Genomic DNA, 21,410 nt, shown 5'->3' with positions numbered 1-21,410 from the left:
TGTGTTCCACTAAATTAGGGTGGAAAGTTCCCCCCCCCCGAAAGATGCAAATGAACCAGATTGTTTTGCTTTCTAAAGTATTTGGTCTATTTGGTCTATTCCCTTTTGCATCTATCTATTTCTACTTTTGTTTTTTTTTTTGTTTTCATGCATCTGCCTCTGCTACCTTTGGAAAGGTTCAACTGCCTACTTAAGAGCCATGAAGCCATACCATGCGGAAACAGTTCAAACCAAAAAAGTGGATTGTGGAGATCCATTCTAGGCCTACCTGACAAGTTAAACATGAACAGAAAGTAACAAATTATCAGATAGTATCTATCAAAATAGAACTCAAATGTGAAACTGCTAACAAAAATAAAGAACATGTCCCTAAGAATAGTTTCTATATCTGACGGCTGGAGAGTGCGCAATGTAATTCCATTTTTTAAAAAAAGATATAGGGGACATGAGGAAAATTACAGGACAGTTCATTCTAGATAAATTGTAGAACATGGTTAAGCATAGTGGATGAATTATTTGTCACCCTAATTTGATCATTTTGTCAGTGTAAGGAGTCCTGCTTGTCAGATGGAATGATCCCGCTCTTCTCCCTTCACATGGTGTTCTGGTTTAACATCATAAAAACAAGTTAATGCACCAGACTTTAAAAGTCCAACTGAAAAAGGTGGGTTTTCACCTGACATATAAAAGAATCTAAGGTTGTGGTGAGACACGCTTCAGTGCGGAGGTGACAAAGTCCCTTACCAAAGGCTTCTGAGCAAACTTTTCTCCCTTTCTCATAATACTAGAACCTGCGATCCTCCAAAGAAGCTGAAGGGTCAGAGAATCGACCCAGGCAAAATTAAGTATTTTGTCAAAGCACATAATTTAGCTATAGAAAGTTTGCTTTCCTAGGTAAAGTGTTTGCTTTCCTTGGTAAACCATCGGTGTCAGAAGATCAGGGCTCTTCTTCTTCTTCTTCTTCTTCTTCTTCTTCTTCTTCTTCTTCTTCTTCTTCCCCACCCATCTGGCTGGGTTTTCCCAGCCACTCTGGGCAGCTTTCAATACACATAAAAACATAATAAAACATCAAACTTTAAAAACTTCCTGATACAGGGCTGCCTTCAGATGTCTTCTAAAAGTTGTGTAGTTTATGTCCTTGACATCTGATGGAAAGGTATTCCACAGGGAGGGCGCCACTGCTGAGAAGGCCCTCTGCCTGGTTCCCTGTAACTTCACTTCTCACACCTGGTCCTTCAGGGGCACAGTTACCTGCTGTCTCTAGATGTCAAGTAAGACTGTAAGATGCAGCAGAAGTTTGAATACCACTGCAATAAGTTCTGATGCCAAGCAAAAGAATTATTTCTAACTGAGAAAACAAATTATTTAATTTCAGACAATGGTGAGTGTTATAGGTGCTGCTTGAATGAGAATTAATATGTTTGTGTGCAGGCAGAGGAGTCAGCTGGGGAATCTGACTGCTAGAAACTGCAGTGATGGAAAGCAGCAGGTCTTTCCAGTACTTTGTGTGTGGCCTTCTGTCATATTTCCCCCAAATGTATGCAGAGAGCTCTCAGGACTGCTTCACGTGCATTAACTGTAATCTGATGGGTGGTGGAACTACTTTGAAAGGCATGTTTAACCTAACCATGTTTTCAGTCATTTCATTTGCTACACTGGATGCATTTTAGATGCATTTTAAATAAAAGCACACATTCTACACATGTAAAAACACCAGACAGGCCCCACAAATAATCCAGAGATGTATTTTAAGTAAAAGGACACATTCTACTTTTGTAAAAACATGCTGATTCCCGGACCGTCTGTGGGCCAGATTGAGAAGGGGTTGCCTACCCCTGGACCATTAGCATGATCAGAACTAGAAATCTGAAGTCAGGAGCTGGAGCTGGAGCTGGAGTATGGAAAGACCTATGTGAATCATTATGTTAAAAAACATGCACTGCACTGTTTGATCAGCCTGGGGCAAATTTCTGCCTGAAATGACCATGCATCATATATAGCAGCTTATGTTTACAAAAGGACAAATTACATTTGTTATAAATGATCTAAGATTTGAAAAATTAAGTTGTCTGCCTCGGAGCATTCAATGTATAGTATCACTCCATTCTTAATTTTCATAATTCTTTTTGTCTGTTGAAGCAAAAAGAAAAAAAGTGTTGTAATTTAAAAAAATGTTTGTTGAGGCCCCAGGCTGATGCATAACAATCTGATTTTTTAAATAAAAAAATGACATCTGATTCATAAGTGCTTGTGTGCCTGTAGGATTTCTTAATGTTAAATCCTTTTTTGTCTCACATTTATTTCTTCTGACATTGAACTTGCAAAAACAACTGTCTTTTCAAATCAAGCTGAGTTGACCCTAGTTTATTATTTATAACTATTCAGATTTTACAAACTCAGTCTGAATTCCTGATAATCAGGTGATAGGACTTCATATGTGCTTAACACTTTACTTCTGAAGTGCTGGTGATCAGCAGGACATCAACGCACAGTGCCAGAGTTGTGTGTGATGTTTGAATCAGGCATTTGGAGCTCTGCGTCACCTGACATTACTGTGACAGGGGCAAAACTAGGCTTTATTTCACTTGGGTCAAAGTCCCAGTTTGGCAACCCCCCATGCGCATTTGTGTGTGTGTAGAGAGAGAGAGGGGGGGGGGAGGGAGGCTGGGAGCCTCAATGGCACCCTTCTGGAGGTATCACCGGGGGGGGGGGGACTGGTTAGCCCCCTCCCCAGCTCTGCTGTGACTTCAAGTGATTGATAGTACTGTATGTGTGTGCTTCTAGGGCAAATAGGATATTTACCAGGGAGAATAATTTAAATAAGGAAAAGGGAGAAGCCTCCCTTCCCCAGTGCCACAACCCAGATCCAGTTTAGCCAAGTGTTGCTACTTTTCAACTTTAAGAAGAAACAAACATAGGAAATCTGATCACACTATCTCTGTCTCTCTCTCTCTTTGAGTTCCTCTTTATTGGCTTCTTTTAACATACATTCATAAAATCACATTACTGTATAACATTTTGAATTTTCCTGTCATTAAACATGTGATTCTAAAACATAATAAGGAAAACAAAGGTATATTCTTAATCATTTGATTCATTTATATTCCATTTACATGTCTGATCACACTATCTAAATCTTTAAGGCAGGTTATCACTTTACAATATATTTTGCATTTTTCTTTCCCCCTTGAAAATTGGTGTGGGGTGTGAAACCTACCGTATATTTTAACTTGTAATGTTGAATTGAGCGGGTGTACCAGATTTCATTTTGATATCCCAAAAAGATGTTACAAAAATGTGGTTCATTCTATCTATTTTGCATTCCCCAAAGTCTTCATTTTTGTCACTCAGAAATGTAACTAATAAACCGCATGGCTTCTCATCAGATTTTCGATGCCTTATTCTAGAAATATGTTGTCACACTTAATTCTTGGGTTGTGTAATGTATTGGCCCACTGGGCTTGCCATAGGTGGATCTTCCTGAGTCACCTCTCAGGCAGTTTGCTTTTCGTTTCAGTTTTGCATTACAAGCACCAGCATGCCTCAAGGGGTTTCCCTTCATATACCATGTTGCGTAAAAGTTTACCTTTTAAAAAAAAACATGTTTGCTGTGTGGCCATGTCATCATGATATTGTTCAACGTGTGTGTGTGCTTGCTGCATCTCAAGACTCATCAGATTCCACTGGGTAAAAAAAACAGATGGGCTTCTGATATTTCTTACAATGCTATTTCATTTTCTTTTACACCCTGACTCTCTTTATAACCCTTTATTACTTGAGATCATGGTTACTTTTGTACATCACCCAGCATAATGTCTAATGGACCCAAGCTTGTAACCCTGAGGCAGTGAAGAAATGCAAATCAAACAATTTGTTGTTGTTTAGTCATGTCCAACTCTTTGCGACCCCATGGACCAGAGCACACCAGGCACTTCTGTCTTCTACTGCCTCCCGCAGTTTGGTCAAACTCATGCTGGTAGCTTCGAGAACACTTCAGGCCATATTTTGCGCTCTCCTCTTTCACCCTCAATAAAAGGTTCTTTAATTCCTCCTCACTTTCTGCCATCAAGGTTGTGTCATCTGCATATCTGAGGTTGTTGATATTTCTTCTGGCAATCTTAATTCTGGCTAGGGATTCATCCAGCCCAGCTTAACCATAGCTGCCAATAATCTCACAGATTATTTCCTTTTATGTTACATCTTTATGACTACTTAAGCTGTCTATGTTTTAATTGTTTTTCTTTCATGTTTTTTTCTGAAAGCTTTCTAAACCTTTTTTTTTAACATCACTATAGAGTAAGGCTTAAAAGTTGTAAAAAAAACCCCCACAAAGATTTAGAAAGCTCCTTGCTCCATAGAGATTTTTTTTTACTAAGTAGAATGATGTTTACAATTCAGGTTTTACACAAGTAAAACTTGTGCATTACATTTCTTAGCAGGACATTATGCTGAAAAACTTTGGCAGTAGTCCACTGCTGGCCTTTTCCATGCCTTTACTGAGAACAAACCTGATTATCCACTGACATTTCTTGGAACATTAATCTTCTTTTGCTTTCCAGCTGTAATTCTTGTAAGTATTGTTCCCTAAATGTATCAGTTTACCAGATGCTGACAGAAATTAAGGAAGAACATTAATTTCATGTCTTGCTTATACATGCCTGGGAGAATCTGTCTGGCACTGCTGTTGCAAGTTGAAAGCTAGAAAGTTGGGTAGATCCAGACGGATCAAACAAAGCACTTCCTGTGTTCTCTCTCCCTTATTGTTATGTTGCTGAAGTTGGTTACTCATTCTCAGTTCCTTATTTGCTTGAAGATTCACTACACAAAAGAAAGTCAATATGTTCCTGAACTCTACAGTAAAGGGTTTCTTTTTGCCTGAGCCTCCATATTAGCATGACCGGAGGACTCTCCCCTTTGAGGCCAACAATTTTATTCATTCAAAAGTATCATGGTTGTGCAACACTCATAAACATGTGATGACATCTAAAGACAATAAATAATAAAGACCTGAGCATCACAAAATATGCTTTGGGCCACCACTTATAGCCACACATCTGGAAGAGTGTTTTGTAGGAGATTCCCTTTTCGTATGAGATTCCCTACCCAGCCGAGAGCCTCCTCCAGGTGCAAGTCACCATCAAGTGCATCTATGCACACCAAACATAGCCAAAAGATGTAGAAAAACATAAAGGTGCCTACCCCCAAGATATGTTTCGGGCTACAATAAGTTGTACACCCCACATATGGGAGAATGTCAGCCACAAGATGTTGGATGCTACCTGGCCCAGTGCATCTTCTGGACACAAGGCACCATCACATGTCCCAATGTACACCAACAAAAGCAAAAATAACTAGGGTGAGAAATGAGAAAAATGCTTAAATTGTGCAGATTAGAATGGATGAAACAGTGCCATCTTTCTTCCATCAAACTGGAATCAGCTAGACTTGCTATAACCAACTATTGCAAACATTTACAGTGGTACCTCAGGTTAAGTACTTAATTTGTTCCGGAGGTCCATACTTAACCTGAAACTGTTCTTAACCTGAAGCACCACTTTAGCTAATGGGGCCTCCTGCTGCTGCCGCGCCGCCAGAGCATGATTTCTGTTCTCATCCTGAAGCAAAGTTCTTAACCTGAAGCACTATTTCTGGGTTAGCGGAGTGTGTAACCTGAAGTGTGTGTAACCTGAAGCGTATGTAACCTGAGGTGCCACTGTATAAGAGTGCATTTGGGTGATATTTAATAGCAAAATCAATTGAATCCACTAGTCATTTCCACATTGGCTGCTCATCCTTTGTGTAGTCTTGAGATGTACGGTAATTTATGAATCTTTCTACCTAGTCAGATGCACATGCTCTCTCTGCATTGGGAGTTTTGCAGTCTGACTGTTGTAGGGAAAGATGTGGCAGTTTGTCGTTGAGCATAACAAAAAGTTTTGCCAAAGAAATGTGGCATTGGATGAATGCTAAGAAAAATTAGTTGATGGGGCTTACTCTTTGTGAAAAATACATAATGTACTCAGAATATTTATAAAAATTTCATATTTGAATATCTTGAGACAGTGTATGAAATATGACATATATAAACTGTAACAAATATTTTCATTTTTGTATGGTTTTTATTGTACTATAATTGTTGTAAACCACTTTTATATTATTTATGAAACTACAATAACCAAACATTTTAATAAATAAAATAAAAAGAAAACACTATAAAATGTTATCTAATTGCTCTCATAGTTGATAAGATCAAACTGCAGATTGGGTGTTGACTTAAGCCATGTTTAATGATTCAAAACCTATGGAATGTATAAAGTGGGTTATAATGGTCACATATTAATATAATTGTATCCTTATGACTGTGCCTTTTTGCCTTTGGTTATACTTCTATAAAATTAATGAATAATTTGATGGTAACTTCCTTTCTTGAGATCAAAGAAAGGTTTGAAGAGCAAATATTGTAAAAAAAAAAAAAGTTATTTGTGTCATTTTAACCTTAATATATACCTTCAGCAGGTATTTGTTCAGCAGGTATGTGTGTACTAACATAACTTGTCCTGGCAATTTACATGACTACTCCAAAGATTATTTCAAATGCTTCTGTCTGACTCTCTGGGATGAATGGGGTGGGGTTTTTTAACTATACTAAACATTTATTTTGTAATATGCTATAAGTTTTTGGAAGATGTACAATTGTTATTGTTGCATATGGCTTCCATTCACAAATACTCATTAATTCACAAGTTTCTGATCCTTTTGCATTACTGTTTTCTTCTGGGTAAGGCTGGTTTCATGCCAAAGCTGACTTTCACTATGGTTATGGAATTAGAGTTGAGAATGTGTTGGTTGGTATCAAACCACTCATTTGACTTTTTTTTACAAAACCACTGTATACTATATTTTTCCATGTATAAGACGATGCTTTTTGCTTTAAAAATATAGGCAAAAATTAGGTGTCATCTTATACGTGGATAGTGAATGCAGAGGGGACAATTAATGGCAGCAGCAAGCAGGAGATTGGCACAGCTGATTGGTGGCTGTGGCAAGGCGGGCAGGTGATTGGCAGCTGTGACAAGTGGGTGGTGGGTGGGCTGTTGGTGGCTGCGAGCGGGCAGACAATTGGCTGCTGTGGCAAGGTGTGCAATCGGCAGTGGCTGTGGCAAGCGATCGGCAGGCAGGCAGGTGAACTATTGGCAGAAGTGACCTCCCCCATCCCCAACAAAAGCTAAACAACTTAATTTATTAATTTCAGGTTAAAAAAAATAGGGGACGTCTTATACATGGGGGCATCATATACACAGAAAAATACGGTAATTTGTCTTATCGGATAATCATTGTTCCAGGAAACAAATTCATACGGAGAGCAAGCTGTATTCCCGAAATCCTGATTTGTCTGCAGTCAGTTTACATCAGAAGCTTGCTCAGCAACTGTGACTTTTTAACAGTATCTATCTATTTTCTCTCATGAATACTTACATTGTTTTGAGAACATTCCCCTGCTCCTCCACTTACCTCTTTAATATTATATCAACATTGAAAGTTGTCTGGCCAAATGCAATTTGTGAAAATAATTGGAAGACCCTATAAATTATAGACTGTGGCAAGATCTTAAATAATGCTAATGAATTTAGTATTGTACATGGTTGAAGTAGATCAAATGGTGAAAAGCTCTACTCACATTCTACTAGAAGGTACCTTTGCAAGAAGAGTCTTGAAGTAAGAAGAACTTTAGATAAATCAGTCAACAGAATCATATCTGACTAAATACATACAAGTTATTCCAGGACCAGACAACAAAAAACCTCTGATTAGTTATACTGAAAATCCAGTGACAGTATTGAAATATTATGTAAGGAATCAGTCTTATTACAAGGGGAGGTGATAGTATATCCCCCCCTTTTTAAATGGAATCCTTATCTTCCTGATAAGGATTAGATGTGTGCACCTTCACTAGACTAGTACAGAGAGAGAAGCACTAATCCTCTGAGGAAATTTTTAAATATTTTCTTAATATTTAAAATATCAAAACATTCATTAAATGATTCAGGAATGGCAAATAAATTGTGACACTGAAGACATAAGAATGAGGGCTGCCATACATTAAAAAAGCAGCTCAACAATTTGGGGGGTCTTTCTAAAAAACCTCAACAATTGAAATACGGCAACCCTACAAGAAGCCCTCATTACAATTGCGCAACCACGTTTTTTGCAGCACTCAGTACTCTCAGATTAATTGCTTTTGTCCCCCCAGAGACAAAAATACGAGCGTGTAAGAAATTGTGATAACCCTGCAGCAGAATCTCTAACCAATTGAACAAAACATGCTGTTTATGTTTGTTTTCATTGCCAGAAAAGGCCCTTTATCACCTTTGTGGTGATTATAAGCATCAACTTTGCTTTGGAAACAGATGGCTCTGCCACCCAGTGGTCAAACTTTGTCTAGACATTATTGAAGGAAAATACAATATTTTTCAATGTTATCTGCCCCCCAAATGTGCTTTTGGCTCTGGCAGATTTTGGTACCTTTGTCTCATACAGCAAGATAATCAAGTAGCTTGAAGCATCTTCAGAAATAAAGAAATGTAGGAAATTTGAGGCCATTTCATGGTGCAAACAAGTAATTAAAAATGCTGCTGCTGAAATTGCCTTCCATAAAAGTTCCAAGGCAATGTATAAAATATAATAAAAGTGACTAAAGCACAGTTAAAAAACAGTTACAAAAATAATGGAAAATGAATTTAAAAGCAATACAAAATGCACACCTACAGATCCAGCCTCCAAGGAGTGCTTTGCCTGCTGTTGCCACCGCAGTGGCATTGACAGCTGCAGCACATTCCTTGGAGGTCAAATTTGCCTTTTTCTAAGCAGTGCCCCCCCCCATGATACCACCTCAGGGATGTGGCTTTTTGGCAAATAGCAGCCGCTGTTGGTCTCCTACCCCTCTTGTTCCTGATGTTCATCTTTACTCCTTGTTGTGTGGGACATTTTGTGGTTCTTCTCAGTTGCTAAAATGGCTTGGTCAGGCTCTGGCAAGAGGGCTCTAGAATCATAGAATTGTAGAGTTGGTAAGGTACCTTCAAGGGTCATCTAGTCCAACCCCAGCAATGCAGGGCATAGCTAAATTTAGATTATTATTTTTTCTGCCTTCACCCAAAATTCATCCATAAAGTTTTCATATCAAACAATGATAGCACCTTCAGTTTTAAAGAGACTGCTGCAGTCTGGCCATCTCTTTAAAATTGGTAGAATATTGCACTGGAGAGTGCAGAAGCAGCTACAGTGCTAAGTATTGCTTTAATGAATAGATGTTTATAATATGTGTGTAATCCCATTATCCTTTTCCCAGCTACAAAAATGTTGCAATTTGAGTTCTGTGTTACTATACTTTTCAAAGAAGAACTAAACTATGAGGATCGTGTACAACAAATACAAATGTACTTTCATTGCATAGAAACAAATGATGGAGAATAGTCATTTTTATTAGTGACATTCAAAATATTCAGCTGCATCCCAAATCAAGATCTGAAGTGGGACCATCTAGGATAAATTCAGGGCTTTTGTGAGCTGAAGCAGGAACAGACAATGTGCTCAAGGCATTAAAAAATACTGCAAGCAGTGGGCTCCTCCACACAACTTCACCATGCGTTTGAGGCTTTTTGAGTTCAATATTACTGGGTAGTGTTCACATGATATAGTCCTCAACCAGAACCCATTTCACTTTTTAAAAAATAGTAAACTAGCTGGGAGTGCTGTGTCCTGGCTGCCCTTAAGTAGGCAGTTGTAAGGCTGCCCCTGAAAAACCCTCCCTGAATGAAAAAAATTGACTAGTTGCTAATATTCCCATCTGGGGTAAGGTGAGTGAAGGAACAGCTGGTGTAGAGTCTGCAGCAAGACACTAGCAGGAGCACCAGATTGATTCTGCTGGTGTACCCACACAGCCCTGAGGTCACTGCCATGTGGCCCTGTCCCTTCATTGCCCAGGTAATTGCAACAGTGCTGCTATTGGCAGTGTAGTTCTATGGCACCACCCTGTGGCTACTCCTGCTCAAGTGGGTAACTCCAGGACATCTTTGATTACTCCAGTTATATGAATCCCAATACAGTGGTACCTCCGGTTAAGTACTTAATTCGTTCTGGAGATCTGTTCTTAACCTGAAACTGTTCTTAACCTGAAGCACCACTTTAGCTAATGGGGAGTCCTGCTGCCGCTACGCCGCCGGAGCACGATTTCTGTTCTCATCCTGAAGCAAAGTTCTTAACCTGAGGTACTATTTCTGGGTTAGCGGAGTGTGTAACCTGAAGCGTATGTAACCTGAAGCGTATGTAACCTGAGGTACCACTGTACCCTATTGCTATCTTCCTGTTATTTGGGGAAGACCTTTTCATTAAAATGTTCAACCCTGCAATTGATGTGACTTTATGTTCCTGTTTTATTTTTCACTGTATATTATTGTTGTTATTATTTAAGCACCCTGAAATTTTTATTTGAAGCACTGGAGTATAATAAAATAGTAAAGGTAAAGGTACCCCTGCCCGTACGGGCCAGTCTTGACAGACTCTGGGGTTGTGCGCCCATCTCACTTAAGAGGCCAGGGGCCAGCGCTGTCCGGAGACACTTCCGGGTCACGTGGCCAGCGTGACATCGCTGCTCTGGCGAGCCAGAGCCGCACACGGAAACGCTGTTTACCTTCCCGCTGGTAAGCGGTCCCTATTTATCTACTTGCACCTGGAGGTGCTTTCGAACTGCTAGGTTGGCAGGCGCTGGGACCGAGCAGCGGGAGCGCACCCCGCCGCAGGGATTCGAACCGCCGACCTTTCGATCGGCAAGCCCTAGGCGCTGAGGCTTTAACCCACAGCGCCACCTGCGTCCCTATAATAAAATAGGTAAGGTATAACCCAATAAAGAATTGCTGTTCCGAATCTTATTTGTGAAAAAGCATAGTAATATGACCAAAACAATACTAGATACGAGGAAGAGTTCAGTTGGTAGAGAATGGGACTCTTAATCTCAGGGTCATGAGTTCGAGCCCCACATTGGGTGAAAGATGCCTGCATTGCAGGAATCCAACTCTACTATTCTATGACAAATTTAGATTGAGTGTAGTTGCAAGTAGCTCTTTAATATACCTCCAATAATATAAAATATGCTTCTCTAATGAGATTGAATTCTATTGCTCTAATCTCAGGTCAACATAAGATACTCCAGCTCACTTTTTACCTTTACAAAATGTGCACATGCAAATTTAGGAAGAGTTTTGTGTGATTCAAAAATAGACATACAGTACTGCAATTTGAGTATTGGGGGCGCAGGTGGCGCTGTGGGTTAAAGCCTCAGCGCCTAGGGCTTGCCGATCGAAAGGTCGGCGGTTCGAATCCCTGCGGCGGGGTGCGCTCCCGCTGCTCGGTCCCAGCTCCTGCCAACCTAGCAGTTCAAAAGCACCTCCGGGTGCAAGTAGATAAATAGGGACTGCTTACCAGCGGGAAGGTAAACGGCGTTTCCGTGTGCGGCTCTGGCTCTGGCCAGAGCAGCGATGTCACGCTGGCCACGTGACCCGGAAGTGTCTCCGGACAGCGCTGGCCCCTGGCCTCTTAAGTGAGATGGGCGCACAACCCCAGAGTCTGTCAAGACTGGCCCGTACGGGCAGGGGTACCTTTACCTTTACCTTTACTGCAATTTGAGTATTGGTTTAGCCGGGACTTTTTTTCAGCTGGAACTCACCCGAGCTCAGTTCTGGCACCTCTCAGGTGGGCACCATTGCTATTATAAGAGAAGTGAGGCATGGTGAGTTCCAGTGCTTCTTTTTCTAGAAAAATAGCACCAAGTTTAGCATTTTTCAAAAGCTTTTTATATTGCAGTACTGATTCATACAATAACTTGCTTGATATAATCAGTCCACTAGGTGGCAGGGTTTCATACAAAGTTGTAATATTTCCAACTTGCTCTTATTTGTTTCTATACATACTACTATCCTGAAATTTCATATCACAATGAAAAGGGTGTTTTCAGGCTTCATAGATGTGCAGCCAAATACTCTTCCTCATACATGCCTTTTTCATCCTTGTTTCAGAGGCTGTTCACAGCCCTGATTGGCTGCTGCTTCAGTGCCTCTGACATTGTGTGTTCTTGCTAGCAACATGGTGTCAGCTAAGTGGGAGCCGTACAGTCAGCATCCTGACACCACTACTCCATGCAGCCAATCCAACTGACTACATGCTGGCATTAGAAAGCCAATTCTTAGTGAAGTCTAGAACCTTTGCCTTCATCCAGACAATATGTTGGGTAGGAAGGCAGTTTACAAATACTATTCATCTCCCAGACCCCAGGTACAGTTTCCTAGAGAGGTACAGTTTTTAGACGAGAGGGATGCCCACACCTTGACTTTGCTGTAGCTCTAAATATATCTTCATATCTCCTTACTATACTGTGTTGTTAAATTCAAAATAATATGTATCAGTTTTGCCTTACATCTTTAGTTAGTCTTTCTAGTGTGCTCCTCTCCTGTCAGAAGTTGTTCTGCATTTTTCTATGTTCTCAGTCAAGAAACCCATGTACCAAGTGTCAAGCCAAACACTTTTGTTACCCAGTATCTGATATTAACCTGGGTTGATGGGCAATTAATCAATTAGCTTCTCAATCAGTTAAATCTGCCTAAAAGTTTTTCTTAGTATTTAATTACAAAAATCCTCAAAACAGCTTACAGATAATCAACAAAAGTAAGATGGCTTAAAGCATAAAAGCAGTAACATCAGAACAGTATAATTAAAACAACAGATATAAATTGCAGATAAAATGGAGGGAGGTGTCAGCCAATTCTGCACAACTTTGAGTTGATTAAGGAAAGGCACCCAGACAGAGTTCTGCATGAGCCAGAGACAGTTCCCAAGAATCCATGTACAGTGGTACCTCGGGTTACATACGCTTCAGGTTACATACACTTCAGGTTACAGACTCCGCTAACCCAGAAACAGTATCTCGGGTTAAGAACTTTGCTTCAGCATGAGAACAGAAATAGTGCTCCAGTGGCGTGGCGGCAGCAGGAGGACCCATTAGCTAAAGTGGTGCTTCAGGTTAAGAACAGTTTCAGGTTAAGAATGGACCTCCAGAACGAATTAAGGACGTAACCGGAGGTACCACTGTACACAAACCTGCCAGGAGCTTCTAAACTGGTTGGAGGAACATTTGCTTCACTTCTGAAGACAAGTAGGAAACCAGGCATTCCACCAGAGGGCACTCAAGTGTGAGCATCTCCAGGAATATTAAACCCATAGGCCAACCAAGAATGAGATGACTCCCTTTGCTGCCTCGAATCAAGGCAGCCTAAGCCAACTCCAAATAAAACTGGTGCCCAGGGCTCTTCCTTGTCATGCCTGCTGTCCCTGGGAAACGCGACAAAAGCCTTTATCTGGGGCTACAACATTTAGGCTGCAATTACATACCTTCGTGGAAGTACATGCTATTGAACTCAGTGAGACTTACCTCTGAAAAGATGTGTAGGGTTGAACTTGTAATAGGATTGAATTGTTAGTCTGTTTTCATTTATATAAAGATAATGTCTGATTAAAAATGCCTTTTGTAATGCAAGTACGTATAAAAACTGAGCATGTAAGAGACCTGTGTAAGAAGGAATGAGAGATACTTATTTTAGCATGGTGTGTGTATGCTTTACAGTACATAATCTTTTTTTTAATTATTATTCTTTAGAAACATTATTTTTTCTCACTTGCAAATTTAGGTACTACTAAAACTAGTTTTGTTAATTCACTAAGATTCAGTGCTTTTTTCTGGGGGTACGCAGGGGTATGCATACCCCTTAAACATTTTGTGAATCTAACTTTGGCCTCATTGAGCAGTATTTCAATATGAGTAGGAAAACGAGAGTACCCCTAAACATTTTTGTAGGGGGAAAAGCACAGCTTAGATTTATTTAATTGTAGGATTAATTTTGAGCCTAGTATTCTAAATGTAAGAAGGTCTGGTGGAACTCCCCACAAGAGGAATTCCATAACATAGATGCCACCAGTAAGAAAACTTGCATTCATTGAAGGATGTAGTCTTGGCACAAAGGACGAATATTTTATTTATAACAAACAAACATTACATTAGGCATTAGAAAATGCCCACCAGAAATCTTATGTCCTCAGCTGATTCAGGGCTTGGTCTTGAGAGTTTTCATGTAAGACCTGGAGTGGACTGATCTGGACCCTGGTGAACTGGAACATACATAAAGCAGGGATATTGTGCCAGTAGCTACCAATCTGGCCTTTCTAAATGATGGAATCCAGAGCAGAACATCATTTGAAATTTGAGCAAACTGAGAAAGTGCCTCATACAGAAAAAGGTATTCTTTCCCAGACTTTAAGGTTACCCAGTTCAAAAGTGGCACTATTAATTGTGTGTAGAACCCAACTGGTAAGTACAAATCTTCTAACACTTCTAGGAAATTTGTTGGCTAGGGCATTTTGGATCTGTTAGAGTTCTAAACATACTTCCAGGCAGCTCCAAGTGGCATTCAGAGATAGAGCTGCGTGCTGAAATTTAGGGCAATAGCACTATCTCTATGTTGCCACCTAACAACAGATATTCAATTTTATATTTCTTCTGAATAGGGAAGTCACCTTTAGTAGTCATAGCTAATATCCATCAACAGACCCATCTTCCACGAAACCTGTTTTATATCACCCAAACAAATGACCATAGCATCTTGTGGCAGTTAATTCCATTAACTAAATTATATGTGAAGAATAGCCTTTTTCATCTGTCTTAATTTTTACTGCTAATAAATGTTTTTGGACAGCAGGTGCTCTGCGTGTTCTAATGGGAGGGGTTGGGGAGGGGGTTATTGCTTTGTTCTTGTTCTTGTTTTTATTATGTCTTTTGTGTTTTTTGCCTTGTATTTTGTGCTGTGAACCACCCTGAGATCTACGGATAAAGGGTGGTATACAAATGTTAATAATAATAATAATAATAATAATAATAATAATAATAATGTTTATTTCCTATTGCCAGGCCAGCATGTATTGACAGATGGGAGACAGATGGGAGTTCTGTATTATGTTTCATAATCTTTGAAAACTTCCCACTGTGTTTTTATGGCAGATATGCAGGTGCTCCTGAGGGAATAATTGCATGGTTATTCAAAGGAAGAGACAGCAATTGGCACCACCCCTGAACCGCTGTAGCACTTTATAGTTTTTGCTATGTCCCAAATAGCAAAAGCTATAAATATTCAAGGCCTAAACTAAATCTAGGCAAAAATGAAAAATGCCTATCAAAACTGGCCATATTTCACCTTCAACAAAACAGCCGTAATTTAAGAATAAAGATAAATATGAGACCTTTCTTGATGCCTTCTTGGCCGGAAGTCAGGATGAAAGACTCATAAACCAGATCCAAGCATTATTAATTTAAAGGTTAGGTACAAAGCTGTTTTTATGTCATTTTTGGATGCAGACACGCAATATTTGTCACATGTTAAGACTTTAATCACAATGATCTTTAATACAGCTTCCATTTAACATCCTACTACAATGTTTCTGGTCAATTTAATTAAATGGCAAAAATATTATGTGTTTTTCAGAGATTTTGACATGCCAGATACACAATTTGCTGCTCAGGCCGATCAGCTGCCTCCACTACCCTCAAAAGAGACACAGTTTGCTTATGGTATTCCAATGGATTCAGTAACTACATCTACGTTGCCAGCATCATTTAAAAAGGTAAGGAGGAACTAAAAGTATGAAGTGTGACATTGTTTTTACTTTTTTAAAAAAGTTAATTTTGAAAAATACCATACATAGAAATTTCTTAGGGAAGGTAAAAAATAAGTATAAAATTACTGGGGGAAATTTGATGACAAACAATGAAGCCAGATGTCTTTTTTCCATTTGGGTCTATGAAATATGTACAAAGTACAAAGATAAATTATATAAGAGTATAATGACATTGAGCTACACGTGCATTTATCCATAGATGGGATCAATAGGAATTATAAAAACAAATAAATTCCTTGTGTTCCCAATTTTCTCCACAAGTAAATGCTTTTGATAGGCTGACATGAGGGAACTGGAATATTATCAATATTCTATATCAGTGCTTATTCCAGTTTAGACCCACTGAAGCCAGTGAGCTGAATTGGCTTAAACTGGTGTCTTTTGGCTTAGCAGGAGGTTTGAATGTACTGTACAAATTAATTTAATTCCTCCACTTAGGTTATTCATCTTATTTATATTAGTATTATATAACGCCAGCAACTTAGCATAGAGGGAGGGTGCTTATTACTTCTGTTGTAGTGTGAGAACTATGCTTAAGTGATTACCTTGTAGACAAGGTTGTGCAACGCCTTACTTGTCATAACTTACTTTAAAGGCGTCTGGCTTGGTGAATAGCCTAATTTTCTCATAAACAATAGTAAATCATAGGCTATAAGCTGAAGAAAACTGGCCAGTTTGCTTTTCTGCTGAAAGACAAGAATGTAAAAAAATAAAATAAAAGGATAACTTCATGAATTTTGTTTGTTTATTTTAAATATTTATAGGTTGCTTTTCTCAAGGCAGCAAGCAACAATATAAACATAACTTTATAAATAAAATTACAATGGCATTACACTATATTAGAAACTTTATTTATTTATTTATTTTTAAATGATATTTATTAAGTTTCACAAAATATAACAAACTTCGAAACAACAAACAACAAACATCAGAAATACAAACAATATCAAAAATCATAAGAAAAAAGACATAAAAAGGATTCAACATAATAATAAAAGAAAAATTAAAAGAAAACTCTAGTTCATTCCTATATTAGAAACTTTAGATGATAGGCAGCAAGGTCATACTTGGAGAAGACCCACTGAAAACACTGAAATGAGTACATTGATCATGTCTAACAATGGAGATCACCCTTTAAAATAAAATAAAAAGTTATGCATCACTTTTTTAAATTGTGTTCGAAAATTTGCAAATATCATAGCTAGGTAAGGAAGCATAGAATTTTATATCGATCAAACTTTTGCCTTTTAATTCAGTATTGTACTTCATTTAAATATAGCTGATACTATATTTAATTTTGCCCAATTGTTGCTCACACTGTAGCTTCAGTTTCTCCTCTATTTAAGATGCCCATGATAACATTCATAGTCAGTATGTTCCTATTCTTGCTTGATTGTGACTTCTGTCCCCAGAGGTCGTGTTTCTCTTTCCCAGTGCTACACATCTGGCCATACTGACTTTATTACAAGATCATGATAATAGGAGTTCCCCTTTGTCCCTTTGTCCTTTATCATCTGTCCACTGCAGTAATAAACATAAGCTAAGCCAGTGAGCTTCCTGGTAAGACTCTTGCCTCAACTTTGAAAGAACTGATAAACATTCCTCCCACACCTGGATTTGCTGATGACATACAGTTTTAATTTCATTTGGCATCTTATCAGGCAAGGACAGCAAAATCCAGTCTGCTTAGTAAATGCTTTTGCAAAATCAATCCAAGGGTTGCCATAACAGGCCATTGCTTATCTCGAGCATCATCTGGCATTCTCATTACCCAGTGAATCAATTAATTGTTTTTTCTCTTCTTGTGAAAGTCTGCCTAATTCACCACTAAGGCTCTATTTGTGATTCAGAGTGATTCAACAGTAGTTTCCCAGCCTTTGATATCAGGCTAATTCCTCTGTAATGCATTGTCTCAGGGGTTCCCAAACTGTGATTGGGCTTCATTCAAGTGCTCCACAGCACGTCTGTGAAGAACACTTACAATTTGACTTCTATGGATTTCCAATCATAATACAATATATAAGAAATAAAAGAACCACTAAAAATCATTTATAATCATGCAACATCTAGCACAGTTCATTACAGTTGCTTAAAATATTATTATTACCAATTATTATAATTATTACCAGGATCCCCTCAGCAGTTTTAATCAAGTCTGTGGGGGACAGAGGAAGTTTGGGAAATTTTGTATTATCATAAATATTTTTCAAATGAAACAGTCTCTAGCTTCCTCATCACTTTGATACTATTATATAAAGTAAATCCACTGGTCTCCATTTGCCATTGCTTCTGAGATCAGTTAAATTTATGGTGGTAGACTAGATTTCTCTTTTTTTAAAACGATTGCTGCACCTTATTTAGTAAGATGCTCCCCTTTTTGTTGAGAATTCAACCTAGGACTGCAGATGTTCTTGATGCAGACATCCTTTATTTTCTGTTTACTTAGTCACAGTAATTTATATGTGGGATCAGTTTCCATAATGGTCTGTTTTCTTTATAGCTTTGTGTTGAATAACAATTAAAGTGACAGCTTGCTTTAAAATACACTTTATTTACCACTGCAGTGTTAATTGATTAATCAAACTACCCATTTAGGCTGCAATCCTGTACACACCTAGGAATATGTCCCTCTGAATTCATTGAGAGCTACTAAGATTAAACTGATAATCTACCCAAAAAGTGGCATTGATTAATTTGACATTAATATTACTTAAAATGTATTTTTAAAATGTGTGTAAGTATTGCAGAAGCTACAAAGCAGGATGATATAATACAAAAAATCCAACATTTTATATGGCAATTTAATTATTTTCTAATTAGATGAACATAGACTGTCTCTGCACTTTACCTTTCTGTACCATTAAAACACCTGTAAGCAGTAGAAACTTTCCACTGTTATATAGCTGAAATTGGAAGAAATCTTTGTAACTGAGCATAGTGTACCAGAGGATACTCTGAAAGAACAAGACTCAGTATGCCCAGTGCTATTTTTCTAGAAAAAGGTGCCAGAACTCACCACAAATGCCTCCCTTGTTCTCTTATAATGACAATGGCTCCTGAGAGGTGCTGGAACTGAGTTCCAGTGAGTTCTGGCTGAAAAAAACCCTGAGTATGCCCAAAGTATTACAAAAATACAGTGGTACCTCCAGTTGTGCACGGGACGTTCTGGAGCTCCAGTTGGATCCCAAGGTGTGCGTATCCGGAGGTGGCGCTTCTGCGCATGGCACAGTTTAGCACTTCTGCACATGCGGTGAAACCCGGAAAAATACTTCCAGGTTTGCCGCGCACATATCCCGAAGGATACGTAACTGGAGGTGAATGTAAGTAAAGGTTCCACTGTATAATACAAAATATACATGAAGGGCATTTCGATGCAATGGGAGCTTTTATATTTGTCCACTAAGCATGCAGACATAGGATGGGCTCACCTGTAACGCTACAGCATTTATATATATATGTATGTATGTATGTATGTGTGTGTGTGTGTGTGTGTATGTATTTACTGCTTGATTGTAAATAGAACCTCCGAGCAGTTTACTCTAAGCCAGGCATGGCCAAACTTGGCCCTCCAGCTGTTTTGGGACTACAGTTCCCATCATCCCTGACCACTGGTCCTGTTAGCTAGAGGTGATGGGAGTTGTAGTCCCAAAACAGCTGGCGGGCCAAGTTTGGCCATGCCTGCTCTAATTCATTGTTTGTGTTAGCCATGGTTTGGTTAAGAAGCCAAACAAATGATCAAACCAACCAGGATTCTTGCTACTTCCCTTCCCAACACCACACCTTCTGTCCAATATCTGGAATGCCTACATGATGCCCTTGTGCTAGCATTGCCCACCATGTCATCCGCCTGCTTTGTCATTGGTTGGCTGACCAACACATCTGAGATTAGGAGTGTGGTAACTGTAGAGTGTCTCTTTCTTGATTGGGGTTTGCCTCTCTAGGTGTGCTTACCTGGCATCTAGTCTGATGTCTTGATGGATCTGGGAACGACTTTGCTTTTAATTCGCCCAGCCATTTCAGCACACTGAATAGTTGTTTAATTTCTGTTTCAATTTTACTTTTTTTGTTTTTATTTCATAAAATTTATGTACCACTTCAGTGTAGAAAAAAAATTCAAATTTTTATGATTCAGCCTAGTTTTATTGTTATTTGGTATTGTTCCTTTGCTTTATGCCATTTTTTTATTCTATACTATATAGTTTTGGGGTTTTTTTTAATTTACTATAACATATCTTGGGAACATATACTGAAGGACTGCTTATACCTATCCCAAAACAGCCTCAATTGTCATTTACTGTAGGAAATATACACTGGCCATGCCTATAATAATGGCCTCAGGCCTACTTTAATGCTCTCCTTTACAAAAGCTATTTTTTTCACCGCTACCAAAGGGGGCTGATTTGAGGAAAGCACTAATCAGAGCATTGTGCAATCTACAAAAATCCCCTATTATCTTGTTTAAATTCATCAAAATGTTAACCAGTTTGCCAACATTCTGTCAGTGTTGTTGAACATCTCTATTAATTCCTCCCAGTAGCATTAAAAAACCAAAGTATTTTTGGCCTGGTTGGGAGGGGGGGATGCCAAATATATACAGTGAAGAATTGTTATAGTTACAACACTGTCATGCCTTTTGTTTTATTTACTTGGTAACAAAATTACTGTTTTGCAAAACTGGACTGCCTCTTTAATTAGAGCTAAAAACAAGTGTGTGTCCACTTCCTCACTAGTCACTGTGGCGGTGAAACTTTTTCTTGAAACTTTATTTCCACTTTAGGACCTTCTATAGGAGGTATGGGGAGATAATATTTTTTCAATCCATGCTTGGGAATGAAGTGATAAAAATCCAAAGTTAAATTTACGGTGTTTTCACAAATATCACTGTCAGCTTTTCAGTCTGAATCCATGCTTGGGAATGAAGTGATAAAAATCCAAAGTTAAATTTACGGTGTTTTCACAAATATCACTGTCAGCTTTTCAGTCTGAAAGGGGCCTCTTGTGGATATGGAAGTGGTAGAGAGCAGGAGAAAGAATAATTTGAAAATATCTACATTTTAGCTACTGGGTATGTTTATTTTTATTTCAAAAATGTTGCTTGGGGAGGACTGCTTACACTATTTTTATGCCACCTGACCTGCTCAGGTATCTGTAGCTTTCTGTGCTTTGTGAAAATGTGATCTTCCCCTCTGAATTGAAGCTCAGTTAAGAAAAATATCTGATAAGATCTGATTCAGCAGACAAGACCAGATTTTTGCAAGGCACAGCTGAGAAACTATAAGAAACAGGGTGTCTTTACCCGGGGGTGCAAGGGGTGCGGGGCACCTGGGCACCTTATTCTGGGGGGCGCCAGGCTGCCGCGGATTGCGCCCTGGTGGCTGTGTGGCTGGACTCCGGCGTCACTCCGAATTTGCGGAGAAGGCGGTACAGGGCCACTCCCTCCCCCGGCCCCTTCCATGGGCTGCTCAGCCGCGGGTTCTGCCGGTGATTTGCCTCACTCCACGTTTGCAATGCCCTGCCCACCTGGCACAGCCAATCAGGTACTGGGGCGCTGCCACCGCTATCCATGTGCACACTGGAGGAGAAAACCCCGCGCCGCCCCCAGCATGACCAGCCTCAACCTGCTGCTCCGAACGGACAGC

General features: G+C 39.2%; 1 protein-coding gene across 3 annotated transcripts in view; it reads left to right on the top strand.

Moving 5' to 3' along the window:
• CRYBG1 (crystallin beta-gamma domain containing 1) overlaps window positions 1-21,410 on the top strand; it is a 91,388-nt gene that overhangs the window by 15,579 nt on the left and 54,399 nt on the right. For all 3 annotated transcript variants that reach the window (XR_013837596.1, XR_013837597.1, XM_079971596.1), the window contains exon 2: window positions 15,579-15,717. Coding sequence is in view for 1 of the 3 variants with exons in the window: in XM_079971596.1 (XP_079827722.1) it covers window positions 15,579-15,717 (139 nt within the window). In the remaining 2 variants the exon portion in view is untranslated. The remainder of the gene's footprint in view (window positions 1-15,578; window positions 15,718-21,410) is intronic.

This window comes from Podarcis cretensis (genome assembly GCF_951804945.1).
Source record: "Podarcis cretensis genome assembly, chromosome: 3".
Classification (NCBI taxonomy): Eukaryota; Metazoa; Chordata; class Lepidosauria; order Squamata; family Lacertidae; genus Podarcis; species Podarcis cretensis.
The sequence above is the reverse complement of the archived record's forward strand: the minus strand, read 5'-3'. Positions and strand labels throughout refer to the sequence as shown.